Here is a 21,069-nt window from a genome sequence, read left to right as displayed (position 1 = left end):
TCCGTGGGTTACTGCTTTTGTCAGAGACTTCCTTTTGTTAGTTACAGTTTACAGGGAGCTATTAACTGGCATTAAAGAACTGCATGCAGACTTTAAGGGAATAATTGAAAGCGTATGGATTTTTTCCCCAGACTTTCATTATTCTAATGTTTCAAAAAGTGTTCATTTTGGTAGAAATCAGTTCTTGTTATTTAAGAGAGCCCCAATGCATTGTGTTATATTTTAAATTCAGAGTTTGTGCTTCTCCAGACCAAGTACTCTTCAACTATACACCCTACCTATATGGATAATATGTGAATCCACCCCTTGTTGTCCTCTGTCTTATGTAACATTTCCTATACACTGATTTACACCCCTATGATTGATAGTCTGTGTGTAATGTGTGTGTTATGTATAGTGCTCTCACACCCTCCACTTTTATGAGTGACACAATAAAATTAATTAATTGCATCTGAGAGAGAGTGGTTATGGAACCTGTTAACGGGTGGTAGGGAGGGAATTCGTGGTGGAGGTGATCATTGGGGGGCCAAAACCCATTGTCGCACTGGGTGCCACCAGTGCTAAAGTTGGCCCTGACTGTGGCAGTGAGGAAACTTATAATATGCTTGGCGGTGCCTCAGAGACTCGATCAGCATACTGCAGGCCTCAGATCGCTGCAGACCCGCCAGGGCTCAAAGATCCCTGATGGTAGCAGGGGTCCTTTGGCAGTTCAACCACCCAACTTGTGATAGGGCGGTCAGTGCTGTGGTGCCCGCATGGCCACCGTGGCTACGACGGTCCATCGGACCACCATAGTCATAGTCAGGCTCTAAGTATATTCTTGTAAATATCAATTTATGGTTTTGATGACCAAATCATGTACATTTTTAATTTGTATTGACTGTTTGTACTGTGCATATTTCAACAATAACTATAAGTTAGCTACTATTTTGACACCAGATTGTTTGTTAAGCTATTGTATTAAATTAACGTAATTTGTTAAAATGGGCGTCCTTTGATGATGTCCAAATAAGTAACTCTATTGATGAATGCACAAAATAGTTAATTGGCACTCAATGTTGTGCTATATCTTTCCATTTTTTTCTATCTGTCTTTATCTCCTACCATTACATCTCACCCATCCCTGTAGCGCCTGCCACTTTCCTCTCTGTCTCTTCCATGATCTGTCTTGCTCATCACGCGAACGTTCACTCCTCTTTCAATCTTGATCTCCCCTTTTCTGGGCTTCCAGCCCTCACTGGGTCCTTCTTCCACTGGTTACCAGTATGAACACCAGCCTGGGAAAGGGAAGAAGTGAAAGAGCATTATAGTTTACTGATACGGCCACTTGTGGCCCAAGAAGATACTACCAACGTTAAAGTGATGGCACGCCCTTAACTCACAGTTCTGAGTTGACCCTCATCAGGGTCTGACTTAATTTCATCCACTTTAAATTTAGAAAAATTGCACTGTCCTCACTAAATGTTCACCATTGAGGTCGTCCAGCGTATCATAATAAGACCTTTTCACTTTGACAGCTTGACAGCAAACGCCCCTCATGGCCCAGGGACGGATAGCAAAGTGTCAATGGGTCCAGTCCAAGGCATTGTTAATGCAGCATTACAACAGTTTCTTTACACAGAGACCAAAACTAAAGGCTGTATCCATGCCTGCTTTTCCATGTATGGTTGTCAGGTGGAAAGAGGGTAGGGCGGTACTGAGTAAGAAGCCAAACCCATCCTATTTGGTAAATACATCTGGTTGATACCTGGGCTCTGCACACACATTGGTTAGATATGCAAATATTTTTATCTTGCAGGAGTGGGAGCTTAATCATGCAGAGGTGTATAAAAGCAGTGCAAGCCATCAGGCAGTCTAAGCTTTCCTGACATTGCTTCTCGTCTTTATTGAGTCCTAAGGGTGTTACACAGTCAACAGGATGAAAGCAGAGGTGAGCATGCCTTCTTCTCCATATGGTTCAGTGTTTAATCTGTTTTCGAAGGATCCTTGAAAAAAAAGTTTGCCTGGCAAAAATCTGTATTCCCATATCGCTACATCACATAGTGCTTTAAATGCATCATTCACTGAAAAAGGTGTTACTTGTTCTGTTTTACTAATTTTACAGGTTACTATATTGAAACCTAACCATGCCTTGTAGTTATGCTTTACTTCTTAAGGCTGATAGTATCTACTCTCTGTTTATTTCAGGGGCGTAACACAAGCCCCCGCAAACCCCGCAGTGCGGGGGGGCCTCGCGCTCATGGGGGCCCCCCGGCCCTCAAGTAAGATCTGCCGCTGCTGTGACAAATGGTGCACAGCTCGGGCCCCGGGCCGGGGCCCCTGTGAGTTTGAAATGGTGGGGGGCCCCGGCCGGGGCCCCTGCAAGTCTTGAAATGGTGCGGGACGGGCGGGGGCCCCGGCCCGGGGCCCCCCTGGGAGTCGTCAGCCATCAGCCAGTTGTAATTGCGGCCCGGAGGGCCGGAGGCCCCGAGAGTCAAGATTCCGACATGGTGGGGGGTAGGGGGCGGGGCCCAGGCGCCGGCTGCGGGGCTTGTGACCACCCGTGTGAGACTGTCACTGAGGCTGGCAGTTGTTGTGAGTACACACAGATTACAAATTCAGAAGGGACACGGCCACGGGCACCACGGCGGGCACTCCAATCATCATCATGCAATTAAAATGGTGCCGGGGCCGCCCGTGAGCAGTTTTTTTTTTATTATTCTTTTGAGGATCAATGAAAATGGCGGCGGGCCGGGATGAATGCGCGTGGCGCGCACACACTTGTCCAGTTACATACTGCGACTTTCACTTTCTATCTACTAATTTCCACCAAGCGCGTATGCGCGTGGTGGGCGGGCGGCGGGGGCAGGGCTGGCTGGTGAGTGACCAATGCCCATTACACCACTGCAGCTGACATGCGCAATCGCCGGGTGCCGTGGCGCAAACTCGCAAAGGCAAGGTGTGGCCTTCGTCGCGTGTGGCGCGCATAGGGCCATAGTGAAGAAGAAGAGTCGAGAGTAGACAAACAAAGCCAGGCCCGCCCACGCTCAGAGTCAGACTTCAGAGGACTGTCTGAACTAAAGTAAGTCCGTCCGGCGTCCAGTCACCAGTGCAGGCCTTCTTTATCATTTATATGATTGATTGCCCGGCGCGCTTCCCGTCAGTAAATGACATAGTGCACCTTCATGTCCTGGCAGCCTGGTGGGCACTGCAGCGCCTCTGCGTTGCGTACTGCTATTAGAATAACTGGTCTGCACTGCAGGTTGATGAGAGCCCCCCCCCCCCCCACCCACCACCCCTTCTGATTGGCACTGGGCAGGGAGAGATTGAATTGATAGGCCGGCTGTGGTGACATGACTGTGCCTGGGGGGCGATCTCACGATGTATTAAGGATAAAGAATGGCAGGCACCGAATACTGGGTTTACGAGACAAGCTAGGTAACTCCGCTCACTCAGGTCTTGGCCCTTACACGAGAACCAGTGAGTGTTTGTCGTCATTGCCAGATCCCTATTTCAGGCCTCACCGCGTGGCACCGGGGCATCTACCACAACGGACCACCACAGGTGTGTACCAATAAGGCCGTAGATGTGAAAGAGCTTCAACTGGCACAGTGTTCTTTTGATTTAGTAACTATATGGATTTTTAGTTGATGATGCACTGTGTGCATTTAGTACGTGAAGTTATTACATGCACGGATCAAGGCCAGAAACCTTTAGCAATCCCTCGTGCGCAATTACCCTGTTACGCTGAAAACGGCACCAACTACTGTGTGGAGGGACTTCACACCAATGAAATGTGGCTGTCCCTTCGAGCATGCTGTGTGCAGCGCGAGGATCCCGCTCTGTGTGGCCTGATTGATTTTAAGGTATAAATGTGTGTGTCGAATTGTGCCTGACATGTATATGAATTTAAACACTTGTGTTTTGCTCTACCTTGGTCATTGTCCCAGCCTGTATTTAGCATTTAAAATGTACATAAAGCAAGTTGGGCTGGTTGTGTATTTAGTGTATTAGTCCATACGGGCATTGCCCAACAGCAAGAAGGATTGAATAAAAAAAACATACTAACGATAACAGCTGAAGCAGGCAGCTATAGTGAGGGTTCTTCACAGAGAACACAGGTGAGAGACATGCGCCTTCACTCGGACAAAAACAAGCACAGCTGGGCTGGATGCAGGAGGCTGAGCGCAGTATAGCATGAAAACAAACATTTATAAAAATACTCTGGTTAAGGACAGATGTGCTTAAATACACAAAGAACAAAACACACGTTTGCTAAAAAGAGAAGAACCTCTCTTTAACAATGTTCAGTTGAAGATAAATGGCCTTCTTGGCAACTGTTTTACCCCATGGCCTGCGTCTTTTATGTCATTTTGTTGTCGTTTTTTACAGGCTGTTATTGCTTTATACCATTATCGGTTGTTATTGCATTATATAATTGCCTTATCAGTTCCTCAATTCCTATGCAAAGCGCTCTGATAGCCACTAGGGTCATGTTCGCGCTATATAAAACATTTAAAATAAATAAATGAATACTCTTTCCGGATGATGCACAGACCGACCCTGCTCCTCCCTGTCTAGGCAGGACACCTCTCGCTTTCTCACGCCCTCTTTCAGAGTCTCTCTCTCTCTGTCTTCTCTCTTCACTCTCTGACCCTCTCCCCCTCTCTCTGACTCTTTCCCTCTCAGACTTTTACTTTCTCTCTCTCTCTCTCTCTCTCTCTCTCTCTCGCTCCATCTCTCGCTCGCTCTCTCTCCCCCTCCCTCCCTCTCTCTCTCTCTCTCTGTCTCTGTTTCTCTCCTCTCTTGCACACTCACTCACTCTCACTCTCTTTCAGACACACTCTCTCTCCTGCACTATCGCTCCAGTTGATGCCCACATCCCTGTCTGGGCACCCCCCCTCTCTCTCTCTCTTTCTTTCTCTCCCTTTCCCTCGCTCTCTCTCTCTCCCATACTCCCTCTCTTTCTCTCCCTCTCTATCTTTCACACACGATCTCTTTGCATTTAGAGGGTCGGGATTAAAGGCATAACACAGGCCCCCTGCAGCCCCTACATCGGGGGCACCCCAAGGCCAAACCCAAGGTTTGTGATGGCAAAAGACATTCTTTTTGAGTGGTAGTGCAAAGAGTTAACAAGTGAGTTGTTCAGTCAGTGAGTGTTTTTGATTGGCGTGGTGTTGAAGGGATAGTACTGTAAAAAAAAAATGTAAGTACAGTCTCAGTATTATTAAAATATATATATTTTGGAAACACCAGTTTATCGTAACCTTTTAAGCATTTTGTAGCAGCATATCTTCTACTGTGCGTACTGCAAATTTTAAAAAGTGAATTACATAATCTCAGTGCTTTCTGTCACAGACTGACCTTGTGGCACTAGAAATACACAAGTAACTATTCTCCACTGCACTAAGATGTAATTCTGTGGCTCTCTGATTACAATCAGACCTCGGCAGTGTAGACTTTCATAATGTACTACAGTGCACTTGCCACTATCATTTAAAAGAAAAAAAAACATTTAAGTTGCAAGTAATTTTATGTGTAGCTACCTGACAGTAAAGCTTTTATAATATTTTGGCTTTTTAGCCACACCTTTTGTACAACTGATATTCTGAACTCCTGTATTTAAAAGTGCATGCATGCATACGTGATAATGAAGAAAATTGAGTTTTGGTCAAATAAAATATTTGCCTAAGATCACACCATTTAAGTGGGGGTAGCCGTGATTTATCAATGTTTTCTGGTTTCGCTTTGTACAAATCGGCCACTAAATGAGTATCTATTTGCCATTCATTATGTTAAGGCTTTGTTTTCAACCTCTTTTTGCAGTTTTTATATACCACAAACTCGACCCGACATAATAGAGCTCTTTATGAGCACCAGTTACATAACACATGGTCACATTTATTTTTATAGACTCATGTGAAATTAACTGATATAACCAGAAATACAGACAATTCAAGTAAGAATTAAACCTGGTTCCCCAGTTCCTAAATATTCAGCTCTGGCCGTGGTGCATTACAAAACACATTTTACGCCTCACCACTTTCAAATGTCACCAGCCGCCATTGCGGGGAGGGGCCCCCCTCGACGTACCTTGCAGGGGGGCCCCCTCAAGTTTCGTTACGCCACTGGTTTATTTGTTGGCCTTTATTTTAGGATCTTCTATAATGCTCACACCATTGGATAGCAAAACACTAACAGGCATGATTTTGTTGACTCCGAGGCGAGAATAAAGGCCGCTTTTGGACTTTAAAGAGACACAGGCTTTTATTCTGAATGCCTCCGGTTTTGGTGCCTTAATAATGCTTGGGAAATGCGGTACTGTATGGTGAGATTTTTCCTAGTGTTGTTTTCCCTCCTCATTCTCAGAGGTAATGTGCGGTATCTTAGTGTGCACAGCTACTTAGCACAGATTTTAATTTTTTTCACATTAGCTTCTCCTGAGCAAAATTCTCCGGGATTTTCTGGCGGATATCTGCACAGTGCTAAATGTGCAATAACTTCGCATAAGTTCCAATGTGAAATTGGACACAAAAACCTTGTGCCCTTCCGGAATTGGTGAGCCACTCAAAGTGAGGGGCAATCTAGTGAGACATTTGAACATTCTGCAGTGTTTTCATCTGGGGCCCCCTCCTGTCTTCTGCAAACAGAAGCAGCTTTCTTTTCCAACCACAGGCGCCTCACCACACTGGGTAACAAACCAACCAGGCTTCACTGCATGTCTTAATGGCTTGATGTATATATTTTTTACTTTTTTTCTGTCTGTGCAGATGGACATATTGGTAGGGCTGGGGCAGATGACTCTGAAAGGCTGGTATGGCTGGGGCAGAGGTAGTCATATGTCAGCTGGTGCCACTGAAATGCTGGTAGGTTTCTGGCAGACGGTCACACTTCAGACAAGGTGGTAGGGCTGAGGAAAAGTCACTTCTGTGTGTCTGTGGTGCCCTGATGGGCTGGTTTGGCTTTGTCCGAGTCAATCGCATTTCAGGGTGGTGCCTCTGAGAGACCAATAGGGCTGGGGAAGAGACCACGACGTTAGGTCAATGCCCTACAACGGTCAGTGGATATATTTTGGCCATCATGGCTGATTGTGGTACTGGCCAATGAGACAATGACATTAAATCTCTTCCTCTTTCATCACAGATCCTGGTCGGGGTGCTTCTGGGAGCCTTCTTGGCCACAGCGCTTGCTGATGAGGTAAAATCTGGAGATTAACAAAATGCCAGGACACGCCCATCTGTACTGTACCTACCTCCTTACCGCCTTCCGGCAACCTCTTTTGTGTGTTTATGTTTATAGCTAAGCCTTTCCATGAAGCGAAATATGCATCCTATAGGCCCCTTGCACCCTCTTTCTCTCGACCTCTCTTCTCCCCACCCCATGTCTCTCCCCTCTTCCACTCTCTTCTCACCCAGCTGTCTGTCTTTCAGTGCCTGTCCATGGGCTCAGTGTAATTTATTTCAAATTAAGTAAGCCCTCACAGATCGCAGACCTGGGTTCAGGGGAAGGTCGTAGGGTTACCAGCCCCTTTGGAAAATCCCACAACACACAAATGAACTAACCACAAGTACGTGGGTTCGATGTTATTCTTTTGGGCAGTAGATGGATTCAAGGATAAAATGTAATTCGGTTGTAGGTCAGAGCCAGCTATAGGGTGCGGCCGCACTAGGCTGACCTGCCTAGAGAGAGGCACTGACCTCAGGGGGGCGCTGTGTTGAGCAACAACTTATGATTTAAAAGCAGCTGCCTCAGAGTTCCTTGTGCGTCTAGCTTTCAGGCAGCAATGAAAATGTCAAGGCAACTCTTATGATTAATGCTGCTGGTACATAGAGCGATCCCAGGGACATTTTCATTGCCACTAAAGCGGCGATAATTGTATCGTCCTATTACCTAGCTGTCGCTAACACCAGGTAGCGACAGCTAGTAGGAGATAGCGGGCATTTAGGTGCCCACTTTGCATGTCAGCGATAATTATCGCTAATTACATGCAAAGTGGGCGTGCCAAGATGTTAGCGACTGGAAACAGATGCTAACATCTCTATCTCCTATTACCAACTTTTGGAAATAATCACGCTAAGCGCGAATATCTCCCAAAGCTAACGCCTGCCCAGAGCTGTTCTTAGCCATGTTATCCAATGGTTGGTGGATAACATGGCTAAGAGAATTTGCTCGGTAATGCATGAATATCACTGACTTAACAGCGATATTCATGCATTTCGGCTGATTTTTATCGCTTAGGAGATAAACCTTGATAATAGCAAGGCTCCTAAGCGATAAAAATCGGCAGAGCTCGGCGATATTAATATTGCCGCTAAACCAACATAGCGATAATCATCGCTAGTTGTTGGTAACATGCCCCCAAGTTTTGTCTAGTGGTAGTTTTGACTCCCAAAAAGTAGCACAGAGGGTTAATACTCCCACTACAAAGAACAGTACCATGCTGATCACAGATCTGTATTTTATAGCTGAGTGGATCAGTAAAGCCAGCCTTTACCAGTGCTTTAAAATAAAGGAAATGTATGTGAGAGAGGGGCTGGAGAGATGAGGAGCACTTTTGCTTGGTGGTAGCGAGGGAATCCGAGGAGGAAGTCATGGGGGGGAGAACCACCAAAATGGATTTTCGCACCTGGCGCTACCAGCGCTAAAGCTGCTCTGCTGCAGGTCTACTGTTTCTGCAATCCATATTCTTCTGAACTCAATCTCCAGCTGGAGAATATGCATACATGTGAACATTTTAGGAAAGGGACGTTCGAGATTTAAGATAAAAAAATCGTAAGAACGAAAATTCCCCATTGACTTCTATTGTAGAAAATGCTATTTTAGGCGGGAGACAGCTAAAATAAAGCCATTTTTGGCTTGAAAAATCGGTAGTCTCCTGCCTGAATCGGGTCTATTGGCATGTATGAATATGCTAGCTTGGAACTCACGAGTGTGTACTGAGCTGGTGAGGAAGTCTCTCACACCTGCACATCTAGCTGCAGCACAAGGCACTCCATCAGCTTAAGATCTTATGGCGACCCACTTAGCATCAGGGCACTCCGGTCCTTCCGCAGGCTTTCTTAGGGCATCTCGATCACCTGCCCCTAGGGTGCATGTGGTAAGCACTCAGGGTAAGTTACAGACTCACGTGGGGTGATGCGAGAGAACAATCACTTCAGGGTCTCAGAAGGGAAGCAGGCCAGATGTTCCCCTACTGGGAGTAATGGAGTTTCACCTCTTGGCGTGTGACGTCTGAAGAAGGGCCAGTGTATTGCACATGGGGAAGGAGCCTTTCTGTGCCCTCATGGCTGGTAGCACTAAAATGGTGAGCTTTCATGAATTTCCCACTGACTACCCTGTAGAGTACTGTGGAATTCGGGAACCAATTGGCTCAACTTGGTCTCCAGGGCCATCGTACGCTGCAGAAAGAGACTGGGGCCAGGATGGCTTTAAGGGATCTGTACGCTGGTGCTCAGCCAGGACAAGCCTAGTCAGTGCTTGAAATGGAAACATAGAAGTGCAGGTACTCTGTAGCAGAGTACCTGCTGTTTCTGAGAAGTGCTGAACTCTCCAATTAAAAGTATGGCATTTCTCTTGAGAAGTGCCGGTACTCCATACGGGACAGTACCGGCCCATTTAAAGCACTGAGCCTTGTGCTGTCCTGTACACCCCTTGGTCCACGAGGGCCCTGCTCCTACCCCTAGTATCGCCCATCCCACACAGGACTCCTCAGAAGTTTCTCTCACTACACTCACAATCCCTATCTCTCAGGGGACTGCAGGTCAAAGCCCTGCACTCATGGCCTGCCCCATCCGTACCCATGGAATCTTCTGGAACATTCACACTTCCGTCACAGGCAGCCACCCCCCTGCAGATACTAAGACAATCAAACAACTGCAAGCGATGTCACTCATCCCAGGGTGGGCCCATGCACATTTCCAGCAGCACCTCCTGCCTGCTAGTAGACCCACCGGGCTCTCGCAGCCATGTAAACACGCAACCTTTTCCACAACACCTTAAACATATACCAAGAGTGAAGAACCCCCTTAAATAGTTATTAGCAAAAATGTATTACTTCTTTTTTTTGTGAAAAAATAAATATCCCTTGATATTCGTCTACCCACAACTTCAACAAAATATAACGAGATTAATATTTATTATCGACTGTTGCTAAAAGTCACTGGACTCCAGAGTGTACTGGTCAGAAGTGGGCTCGTTCGATTTCGCGCCACTACATATCAGTAATAATTCACCCTTGTCATTGTGCACTTACAAAGATGCTTGATTTTGTAGAGATGAGCTATTTAAATACACGAGTTTGTTCATTCATTCGTTTGCTCGTTTGTTCATTCATTCGTTTGCTCGTTTGTTCATTCATTTGTCTGGAAAAATAAATAAGTATTCATTCATTGCTTGTCATCCCTTATCAGATTCACTTTAGGCACACACACTACAGAGGGCGTAGTTGTTTTTATTCCATTTTCAAATAAAAATATGTACACAACTATTTGTCTATCTAAAGCAATGTCATTCATTGAATCAACATTCTCGAACACACATACCTAAAAATGAATGTAGTTCTCACAGGCTTTCACATTGCTTCAGCGCTGTTGGAAGGTTTGAAGTGGCCATCATTAGAGAAAAATTGTTGTTGAGAAAAAACTCTCATCCTAAAATGTCATTTTTAATATAAGAATGATGTTTATTAACGAAAGCATTGAAGTTGCTACGTAATGTAGCATGGCTTTAAGTAAGTGCCGAGACGGAACCCTATCGGGCTCTTTTTTTTTGCCCTCACTCTCACGGTGAAAAAAATAATCTAAATTCTGCAGCAGTGCCACCTGTCACTGCCTTTGAGATAACTTTAAAGAGACTCATTTTAGTTCTTTCACAGTCTCAACATTTCAAAATGGAAGCGTTTTTAATGCTGAATACAACAAAGCCATAGTTGATGCTATGTAACTTTATGCAACTGAAATGAATGAAATGAAAACAAATTTATATAGCGCTACTAAGCCCAATGGGCGTCAAGGCGCCTAACCAAAAAGAAACTAGCTATAGCAAATATGCTCTCATTGTGGGTAGGCCTTGATAAAACACCAAGTTTTGAGCGCTTTTTTGAAAAGGGACAGGGATGGTTGGGCCTTAATCTCCAGAGGGAGAGAGTTCCGCAGCCTAGGAGCAACGATGGAAAATGCTCTACTGCCCCAACGGACCTTCTTAGCATGGGGAACCACAAGCAGATTCATCTCCGATGATCTGAGGGTTCTACTAGGCATGTAGCGAATTAGCAGGGCACCTAGAGGGTCCAAAGGACCATCTGCAAGAGCTCTATAGGCCAAGCACAAGATCTTAAAGGAGATCCTCAGTTGTATAGGGAGCCAGTGCAGGCTCTTTCTGGCCATTGTGGCAGAGGATGCATTAGGAAGAGCCAAAACAAATCGAGCAGCCGCATTCTGTACGACCTGAAGGTGTTGAATGAGTCCCTTGTTGGAGTCTGCATAAAGTGCGTTACAGTAATCCAACCTGGAACCCACTAATGCAACCACCGTCTGTTTACGTGCTAGAGGAGAAAGATAGTCCAAGATTCTTTTGAGGATTTTAATGACCCCCCAACAAGTGGCCACTGTTCGATTGACCTGTAGAGTCATGGACAATGATGTGTCAAATATTACGTCGAGGTTTCTGGCTGATTGGGAAGGAGATGGACAAGTTCCCAAAGCTGAAGGCCACCACTCACTAGACCAAACATCCTGGTCCTTGCCAAAGACCAGAATCTCTTTTTTATCGCCATTCAACTTTAGGGAGTTCTGGATCATCCAGTCCGAGACTGTCTGCATACAGGTCCTAAAGTTGGTGGCGGAGGTGGTAACAGAGTGGGCCAGAGACACCATGATTTGGGTGTCATCGGCATATGACACAACCTCCATCCCCTGCGATTTTACTAACCTCGCGAGGGGGGCCACATAGAACTAACAATCATTGACGAAGCCAATAGTCCTGGCTTGTTGTATGTGTAATGATACTTGTTGTATCTGTTTATCTGGATGCAATGATTGGAACAGCAAAATTCTAGACAGGCGGCACACTATGCTAAGCACAGATTTTTAGCTTAGGTTTTTTTAAGCTACCCCCTTAATTACATAGGCCACTGCCCTTTGAGAGACCCCCTAGTTTTGTCATCCCACATATAGCCCTGTAATCTAGTAAAGCATGTTGGTGCCTCACTTCAGCCTTGGTGTAAATTACTACAAATGCTTGAAAACTGCCTGTGTATCAATGTATGGAGAGCTCTGCCATTGGCAATATGCAATTTTCCCTTTTGCGCTGGAAATCCTTGCACCGTTTCTGTGTGCAATGCTTCATCGATCACAGTATGCTGATTCAAAAACCGTTTGGTGCACGTAAATTGAACTTAGCAGCTCAAACAACATTTTTTAATGGTATATTACCAGTCCTGGTTCACAGAAATCATTTTACTCGCTCAAAGTAAACTTGGGAACAAAGAAATTCACGTAGTATTGTTGAATTGCAGTATTTGCAAATGTGTGCACTTTCTAATCAAATGCATTGCATATCGCTTTAGTTGCCCCAACCATTCTGGAAGTGTGTGGTTGCCCATAATTCGGCTTCAATCCGCTAAATGCAGGTGTGCACGACACACGTGCTACACCCGCGAAACAAAATGAAGAACAGGGAGAAGATTGAAGCCTTCATTCAAGTAATTGGCAATGGACATTGATGTCATGCAAAGTAACACAATCTAATCTCTAAATTAAGTTCATAGAGGTCCCAATGTTAGATGGCTCAGCTTTGTGTTTACCCCACACTTTGTTGGTGCTCACCATAGTGTCTTGTGTCTTCTCTCTATAGGGAATCCAGATCATCAACCAAGGGAATGATGGAGGCAGTGTTTACCAGACGGTGAACATCAACAGAGAAGTCAACGTGGTTAATATGAACGTGTACTCTGGACGTCACACGAGCAACGTCGTCCTGGATTACAGCCAGGTAAGACTAAGGCCTAAGTGAGCATCTGTTCCCATCAATATATGTTGAATCTGTCATCGGTGACCATAGCGATGAAACAATGCATAGTTAAGAGGCTGCTGCCATGGTTACTTGGATGAAACGTAGACCCCCTTACACTCTCTTAAAACAGTCTTCACTAATAACCCTCAAAGTTTCGGCACTTGTAAACCCAGCACAAGACCTGTCCACCTTCACCACAGTGCATTTTGTGAACATTGGGTAATTGTAACAATACAATACACTTAAGCAGTTCAAATAACAGTTTTGGGTAACAGGGCTAGCAGAATCTCTCAAATGCAAAAGATGATTGTATGCCAGAATATTATAGTCAGAAATATAGTTTGTTGTGAATATCATGTCTAAAAATCGTTTACCCATTGAGTGTGAATTTTCTATTATTAACGTCAAATGGGCTGTATTTTTGTGAACAATATTTAGGACACAATATTTATATCAGACGATATTCTGACAACAATATTCTGATTCCACATCAAAAAGACGGCGGGCGCTCACCACTGCTTGCTTTCTTCTTTTTACAGAACATCATCGCTTACCACATGCCCTACAAAGGTATCTGCGTGGTTGCCCGTATGCACCTCAGCTCCTTCCCATCACTTGGCCGATTTGAAGAATTTATTCACAGCAGAAGGGTAAGTTTGGGATGTGTTGTGTGTCATCTGATTATTCAAATTAGCTCTAATGTTTGATTTTATAGACAATGATTTCTGAAGTATTTAACTGATATACTTCTTTGCTGCTAATCTATAGAAGCTATACCATATTTACTGATCAAACAGTGGCAGCTCCTCCGCTAAGGTGGAGGAGCGTCGCCCCACTGCTTTGCAGCAGTGAAATAAAGGAAACATAAAATGATTATAACCTGTTGCTATTATCATTTTACGTTTCCCTTGTGCAGCAGCTTTGCTGGCGGGCGGGGCTGCTCTGCTTACAGATCAGGACAGGTGAGGAGTGGTTTGCTCTCCCTACGTGCGCATGAATATGCGAACTCCACACAGTTAAAAAAAACTCTGCAGCGCTACGCGAAGCTCCACAAGCGGCGGAATGCACGGTGATTTTCACTGCCGGATGTTTGACCACACTGTGCAATCATCGCGAACTGCACCATGCACAGTGCAAGCGGGCGCTGTTTTCTTTCTGCTGCTCGAGTACATTCTTACTCGAGCAGCAGCTTTCTCAACACAAACGGATGGTTTCTCAACACAAGAGGTCGCACGCATATGCGACCACTCACAATGAGAAATGCTTGCGCTCGCCAACTTGACGTTGACGATTACGAACGAGAAAAAATCTCACTGGGAGGTGGATTTTCCTCGTTGAGCCTGCCAAGTTGATATTGACGAGCGCGAGTGAGGAAAAATACTCTGCTTCCCAGAGCAGAGTTTCCTGGAACTCTGAGAGCTCCGAGGAAAGTGGAGTGCGGAAATCTCTGCAAACTCTGTAAGCAGAGTGGAGTCCACCACCCATACTTACTACTTTCCTCATTAAACCAATCTCCTAGTCTTTTAACTGGGGTGAATGATTCATTGATTCCAATACATCTGAAGAGGCTGGAGGCACAACGCAGCATTCCTTAGAATACCAATGTTTTCTTTTGTATATTTGAAATACTGCCCTTGTAGGTCAATCAGATGCATTCTGATTTTTTGAGTAAGGAGCTGTCAGCTGGGAAGTAAACCTGCATTGGGTCTCCATGCCATGCTCAATAATTTCTTACCAGGAGCACCAATATCATCTAAATCTTATCTTTTCATTAACATATTATTTGCAAGCAATCTTATCTGCCATCATTACATTACCTGCTGACAATCACATCTTATTTTAACTCTATATCTATCTGCCAACAATGATGTCTTGTTTACTGTCAAACGCCTATGCCAGCAACATCTTATTTGTTAAAAAAAATAACTCATCAGTTATCAATATCTTATATGACATCAGTAGTATTGTACCTGCTATTGATAATAGCCATTGGTTTGTCAATATCTGATCCTCAGCAATAATACCTTCGCTGCTGCCAACAGAATCTCACTTGTTGTCAATATATATTACACGTGGTAATCTATAATATCTTGTCTGGTCTCAATCATATATCAGTTGCCACCAATTTCTCTTTGACCTTTTTCTTTGTCCCCCCATCCAACAGGACCTGAAGAAGGACCTCCAGGCTCTGCGAAAGCACTACCAGATCACCGATGAACAAGTCACCAACATGGCACAGTTCACCGGTGCAGTCCGAGGCCTCTGCTGGGGCGTCCCCACCTACTGGGCTGTTGAGTATGAACGTAAGTAGACCATAGACAACAAGGACAACCTTTCTTGGAAACCAAGGTGCTGTTCCCTTAGTAAGGTTGAAAGGCATTGGGTGAGGGTGCAAGGAAATTGACCCTTGGGGCGGAGAAGGAGAGGGTCATGGGGTGATGATGCCATGGGACTGGGCCTCTAGGCGCTCTCAAGCTGAGCTGTAGCATTAGTGGTGAGAGAGAAGTGATAGGCGTGATTAAGGCTGAACATTTTATGGCACCCACCACAGACTGGATCGTTTCTTTCTACATGAATAAGAAGAAATGGGTCTTCTTTTTTGCCAGCTCACTGCTTCCCATGCCAAGGGGTTTGAAAAAGTGAAATGCTGACCTCGTCTTCCAGGACTGAGGCCTGCTGAAACCTACCGTTTACAAAAAAACTTTACGGAAGGCTGTTAACAAGTTGTTATTTCGTGCAGGTGTTTGCCATCAGACTTATTTTTTGGAGACTTTGACTTATTTTTAATCATCAGACTTTGACCCACAGTGGGAGAGCGAAACGGGGTAAATGGAAAAAGGGAAAAGAGAATGAGAAAGATATGAAAACAGTCACAACGAGAGAAAACAATGATTGAAAGTAACCTGTTGGAGTCAGATAAAGAGACAAGATGTATAAAGTGGTGGAAGAAAGAAGCATGAGATGGAATCAACACAATGTGACGTTTGGTGGTTGGCAACCCCAGTGTTCAGAAGCAGTAGGTGTGGCTCCAAGGAAAAATGTTGGGCCACTGCACTTTATGGTATTTGCCAATTAAGCACTGTTGTCAACCCATCAAAACATCTTGCCAGCCAAAAAGCATAGGCAACATGAACATGACACTAGAGAACCTTGGGGCAGCGTGAGCTGGCACCAGCAGACAGCTGGTGCCCGCTTGCCAGGAGAAGGAAACACAAGTCAAGACAAAAATATAAGATCTGAGGAAAATGTGCTTACAAAGGAGTTTTGAGGCAGTGCAAGGAGAGCAAGGGTGGCTCGGGTGGGAATTGCTTTAAAGAGCCTTTGGGAAGCATCAAAAACAATAAATAGGCCAACCCGTATATTTTTCTTTAAGACTTAAGAGTGCCTTGATGTAGGCCTCAAGCCAGAACCACCAAGGCCCGTCTTGGTAACAAGACAGCTTCCATATTCAATTATGTTCAGGAGAACAGAAAAATGTCTCAGCGAGTTAGTGCACCTACTGAAAAGACCTGTAAAAACGAGTAGGACACGTTTTAATTCAGCGAAAAAAACAGCTCAGACTTTCTCCCGTCCAAGGTCGTTACATTGAAACAAAAGCTGTTGTTCACAGTGTCAGAGAGTTGCAGAAGTATAGGCAGGGAAACTGCAGTTATGCGATTATGCAGCAGCGGTATTTTCCGTACAATTGTAGATTTGTCACATTTGCCATATAATTCAAAATCTACTGCATAATTTCCAGAATTTTCCCCCAAAAATATTGTTTATAGCTCAAACATATCAAAAGTTGCTAAAACGAAGAGACAAGTGTTGCGGCGCAGTGGAAGGCCATTCATAAAAGTTGGCTGATCACCTTTCAATTGCCTATTGCTGTATTTGAGTGTTAAATCATCACTAATGAGGTGGTAACTTTACTAACAGTGTTAACATGCAAAAAAAGACAAAATAATGCAGTAAACTGTCACAAAATGTATCAGATTATGTCTCATAATTGACTTTTCTGGCTGCATAATTTAGTGAACCCTGCTGCATAATTTGGGTCTCCCATTTCACACAATTCCAGTGACCCTGACTATAGGCAGTTCTAAAACAAAAGACAATGTTGTGGTGAATACAGTGACTTTTTGATGTGGAATGTTTATTATAATACTTGCGGCTTTCTTATGCACTTTGCGGCTCTCCAGGCGCAAATGTAATGTTATTCTAAATAGCCTAATTAGCGTATGCAAAATTCAGAAACGCAATGTGACTATGCATTGCGATGCATCGGTAACGCAGAGAAGCGCAGGGCTAACTGCGGGATTTACTGAGATTTGTGCATGTTGGGGGTGTGACCTCCAGCTAGCCAATTGAAGTTCTGACACATTTCGAGATTTACGATTTCTCGTAAATCTGGACATGCATCAATGAACATGGGTGTTGCGTGGGAACACCCACAGCAACACCCATGCCACGCCCCTAACAGGCAAAGTGTTGCGTAAACAGGGGCGATATTTACAAGCACAGGTAAAGTCACGCAGAGGGACTTTACCTGTGCTTGTAAATATCACTCAGCAGTCTGCTCCACTAGTGCGTCACGCAACGTGATGCACCGGCGGCACATGGGGCTTGTAAATCTGCCTCCAGGTCTGGAAGAGAAGATAACTCCTTTCCTAACTTGAGCCCAGCAATGCTACAAACTGGTAAAATTAAAGGAAAAACTCTGAACTAAACCAGGTAAATGGAAAGTGCATCATTGCCCAACTCGCCCTCACCTTCCAACCACCATCATTGTTATATGGTATATATACAATAATGCTGCAATAATGAACAAAATTTGATGCTGCAGAGAGACCAACCCCAGAAACATTGCCTCCTCATCCATCTTCCTCATCCCAGTCCCGACATACACAAGGGGAAATGGCTCGGGAAAGACTAGGACTCAGAGTAATGAAGATGACCGCTAAGTAATCAGAATGTTTCCTCTGGTATAGGAACTAAGGGAACAGCTAGAGGCCAAATAAAACTGCTGGCAGATAATAGGAAATGTTCACTGTGAAGACCAGTGGCATTCTCCACTGTGCACATTGGTGTCTGACATTTTTGCTCCAATAGCATGGCCATAATCATTGGTTGGGTATGCAAAAACACACTTCACGTTCATTGCAAGGGCCAAATATCGCTTTCCCATGAACAATCAGTGCAAATGTTATTTGTTTGTACTTTGGCTGATTGGTGAAGACACTACAAAATTACCAGTAGCATACCAATGGTGCCCTAAACTTTAAACCAAGAAAGGAAAAGGGGCTTCTTCCCCTCTGGTTAGGTCACGAAGGAGAGAAATAACTTGGGTGCAGTCTCACTTCACTTGCTGCACTATTGGTAGCAGCAATCCTGAAAATGAGTCTTGCAGTGGAATCCCGTACGTAATTTGGGCACAGGGGTATCCCACGTCCCTACAATTTCTTTGTGATTGTATTGAGAATATATTCATTTTTTGGCAATTGCTCACCATTGTTTTTTAATTACAGCCCGCCAAAGACTGGACATCGGTGCAGGCGGATGCGCTGGAGCCAAGTTCCTGTTCCTGGAGATAGGGCTGTGCGGAGGGATACATCTCTTCTAAGTGTGACGTGTCAAGATTTCTGCCAAGCAGCCCTGCAGTCACAAAAACATGTACAAGATGTCTGCACTATTTAAGTATGCAAGTCAGAAGATTCAATGTTCTGATGGGTACCACTGCTCATAATAACACGATGAAGAAGGGATGCTCATAACAAGGCTGACTGAAAAAGACACGCTTACTCTCTTGTAATGTTTACATGCAGCAATAAATGCAATCAGAGTTTAATAAATCAGTTTGATCTTGCTGAGCTGATGTATTCTTTTTATTTTTGTGAACATGACCTGACAGTTTTACCCCCCCCCCCAAAATGGAACCCATACCTAGCCTCATCCTAGTCCAATATATCAATCAATCAATCAGGAATTATAAAGCGCAGCTAATCACCCAATAGGGTATACAAGCGTTTGCAGGCCTTCAGGCTTTTCTGATCAGCCAGGTCTTGAGAGCCATTCGGAGTTCTGGAAGAGAGCTGATGGTCCAAAGGTGCGTGGGAAGGCTGTTTCAGAACTTTGCTGCGATGTGGGAGATGGAGCACCATCTTCTGCTTCGGTAGGGGCAGGGAGTATGGGTAAGTGAAAGGGAGGTGGTGTGTAGTCTTCTCAATGGTTGGTGGGTGTTCAGGAAGTGGTTAATGTAGGCGGGTCCTTGGTTGTGTAGAGCCTTGTGTGCGTGGGTCAGTAACTTGAATTGGCATCTCTTCTATACAGGGAGTCAGTGGAGTTTTATGAGGTGGGGTGAGATGTGGGTTAATCAGGGAAGGCTGAATATGAGTCTGGCTGCAGAGTTCTGCATTGCCTGAAGTCTCTGTAAATGTTGTGCAGCGATTCCTACGTAGGGGGCATTGCCGTAGTTCAGTCAGCTGGTGATGAGGGCTTGTGTCACAGTGCATCACACGTGTAGGGGTAGCCACTTGAAGAACTTATGTAGCATGTGCAGAGTGAGAAAGCAGATGGATGAGACGGCATTGATCTGTGATTTCATGGTGAGCTTGATGTCAATGATGATTGTGAAGTTTCTGGCATGATTGGAAGGAGTGGGTGCGGTCCTAGGTCTGATGGCCCCCAGAAGTCATTCTATGTGGTTTGCTGTTATTGCCATAGATCAGTACTTCCATCTTGCCTGTGTTCAGCTGCAGGCAGTTATTCTTCATCCAGTCAGCAACATTTGTCATGCATCAGTGGAAGTTGGATCTTGTGGTGGCGGGTTGGTTGGTCAGTGAGAGGATGAGTTGGGTGTCGTCTGGGTAGGAAATTATGTTGAGACCGTGGGATCTGACAATGTTGGCCAGCGGGGTCATATATCCGTTGAAGAGCGAGGGGTGTGTCCTGGGGGACAAACCAGGTGATCTCCTTGGGTTCAGAGGTAAAAGGTGGGAGGTGAATCCTCTGGGTTCTTCCGCTGAGGAAGGAGGTGATCCATCTGAGGGTGTCCCCTTGGATGCTGATGTAATGGAATCTTTCAATCAGTGTGCAGTGGGATACAGTGTTGAAGACTGCAGAGAGGCCGAGGAGGATCAAAGCTGGTATTTCTCCTCAGTCGAGGAGGGTTCGGATCTCAGCGGTGGCTGTGATCAAGGCTGTTTTGGTGCTGTGATTGCTACGGAAGCCCGATTGAAAGGATTCAAGTAGCTGGTTCTGCTTCAGGTATGTCATGAGTTGATTGTTGATGATTTTTCCAGTATCTTTTCGGGGAATGGGAGCAGAGAGATTGGCTGATAGTTTTTTAATTTGCTGAGGTTGGTTGAGGGTTTTTTGAGTAGTGGCCTGACATCGACATGTTTCCAGGCATCGGGGAAGTGTTGCGGTGTTGATAGAGGTGTTGAGTAGGGTGGTGAGTTTCTAGCCAATCCCTTGGCTTCTGAGGTTGAAGTGTTGTGCTGGCATGGGTCTATGGGAGCTCCAGAGTGGATGGATTTCATGGTGCAGGTGGTTTCCTGGATGGGGAGGATGTTCCAGGTGGTCAGTGTGTGGTTGGTGTCGGTTAAGGTGGTGGTGTATCTGTCTAGGAAGTCAGTAGGTGTGGGTTGGAGTTTTAGGTTTCTGTATATGGTTGCAATCTTGTTGTGGAAGAAGTGGGCAAGGTTGTTACACAGCTCCTGTGAGGGTGTGATGTTGTTGATGGCAGCCAGGTTGGAGAATTCCTTAACAATGTTGAAAAGTTCCTTGGTGTTCTTGGCACTAGTTTCAATGTGCACAGCAATGGCTGTCTTCTTTGTTGCCCTTAGCAGGCACTGATAAAAGTTGAGGGAGGTATTGAAGGCTGCCCTATTGGAGGTGTCTTTGCTGGTGCGCCATCTCCTCTCCAACTATTTGCTGTCTCATTTACCTGTTCTGAGTTCTTGGGTGTACCAGCTAGCCTTTTTGGAGGATTTTCTCTGGACGTTGCTCTAGATGGAGACAATGTTGTCTGTGCAATTGGTGATCCAGGCATTGGAGTTTTTCACTCCCTGTTCAATGTTGGTAGCAGGGTTGGAGGTG

The 21,069-nt window shown here is 45.0% G+C and overlaps 1 protein-coding gene across 1 annotated transcript; it reads left to right on the top strand.

Moving 5' to 3' along the window:
* Window positions 1-1,842: 1,842 nt before the first annotated feature.
* LOC147679922 (gastrokine-1-like) lies at window positions 1,843-18,839 on the top strand. Its single transcript, XM_086943492.1, has 6 exons — window positions 1,843-1,930; window positions 7,123-7,176; window positions 12,832-12,969; window positions 13,530-13,640; window positions 15,155-15,293; window positions 18,498-18,839. Exons 1-6 carry the CDS (start codon window positions 1,919-1,921, stop codon window positions 18,590-18,592), a joined length of 549 nt encoding a protein of 182 aa, XP_086799618.1. The 5' UTR covers window positions 1,843-1,918; the 3' UTR covers window positions 18,593-18,839.
* The last annotated feature ends 2,230 nt before the right edge of the window (window positions 18,840-21,069 follow it).

This window comes from Lissotriton vulgaris, chromosome 11 (genome assembly GCF_964263255.1).
Source record: "Lissotriton vulgaris chromosome 11, aLisVul1.2, whole genome shotgun sequence".
Taxonomy (NCBI): Eukaryota; Metazoa; Chordata; class Amphibia; order Caudata; family Salamandridae; genus Lissotriton; species Lissotriton vulgaris.
This window is presented reverse-complemented; position numbering and strand designations above follow the sequence as displayed.

What these genes read in the sequence shown, in the direction of transcription:
- LOC147679922 (XM_086943492.1), top strand. An exon ending in CCACAGCGCTTGCTGATGAG is followed by an intron (nt 7,177 to 12,831) that starts GTAAAATCTGGA and finishes TTCTCTCTATAG; the next exon opens with GGAATCCAGATCATCAACCA. An exon ending in CTGGGCTGTTGAGTATGAAC is followed by an intron (nt 15,294 to 18,497) that starts GTAAGTAGACCA and finishes TTTTAATTACAG; the next exon opens with CCCGCCAAAGACTGGACATC.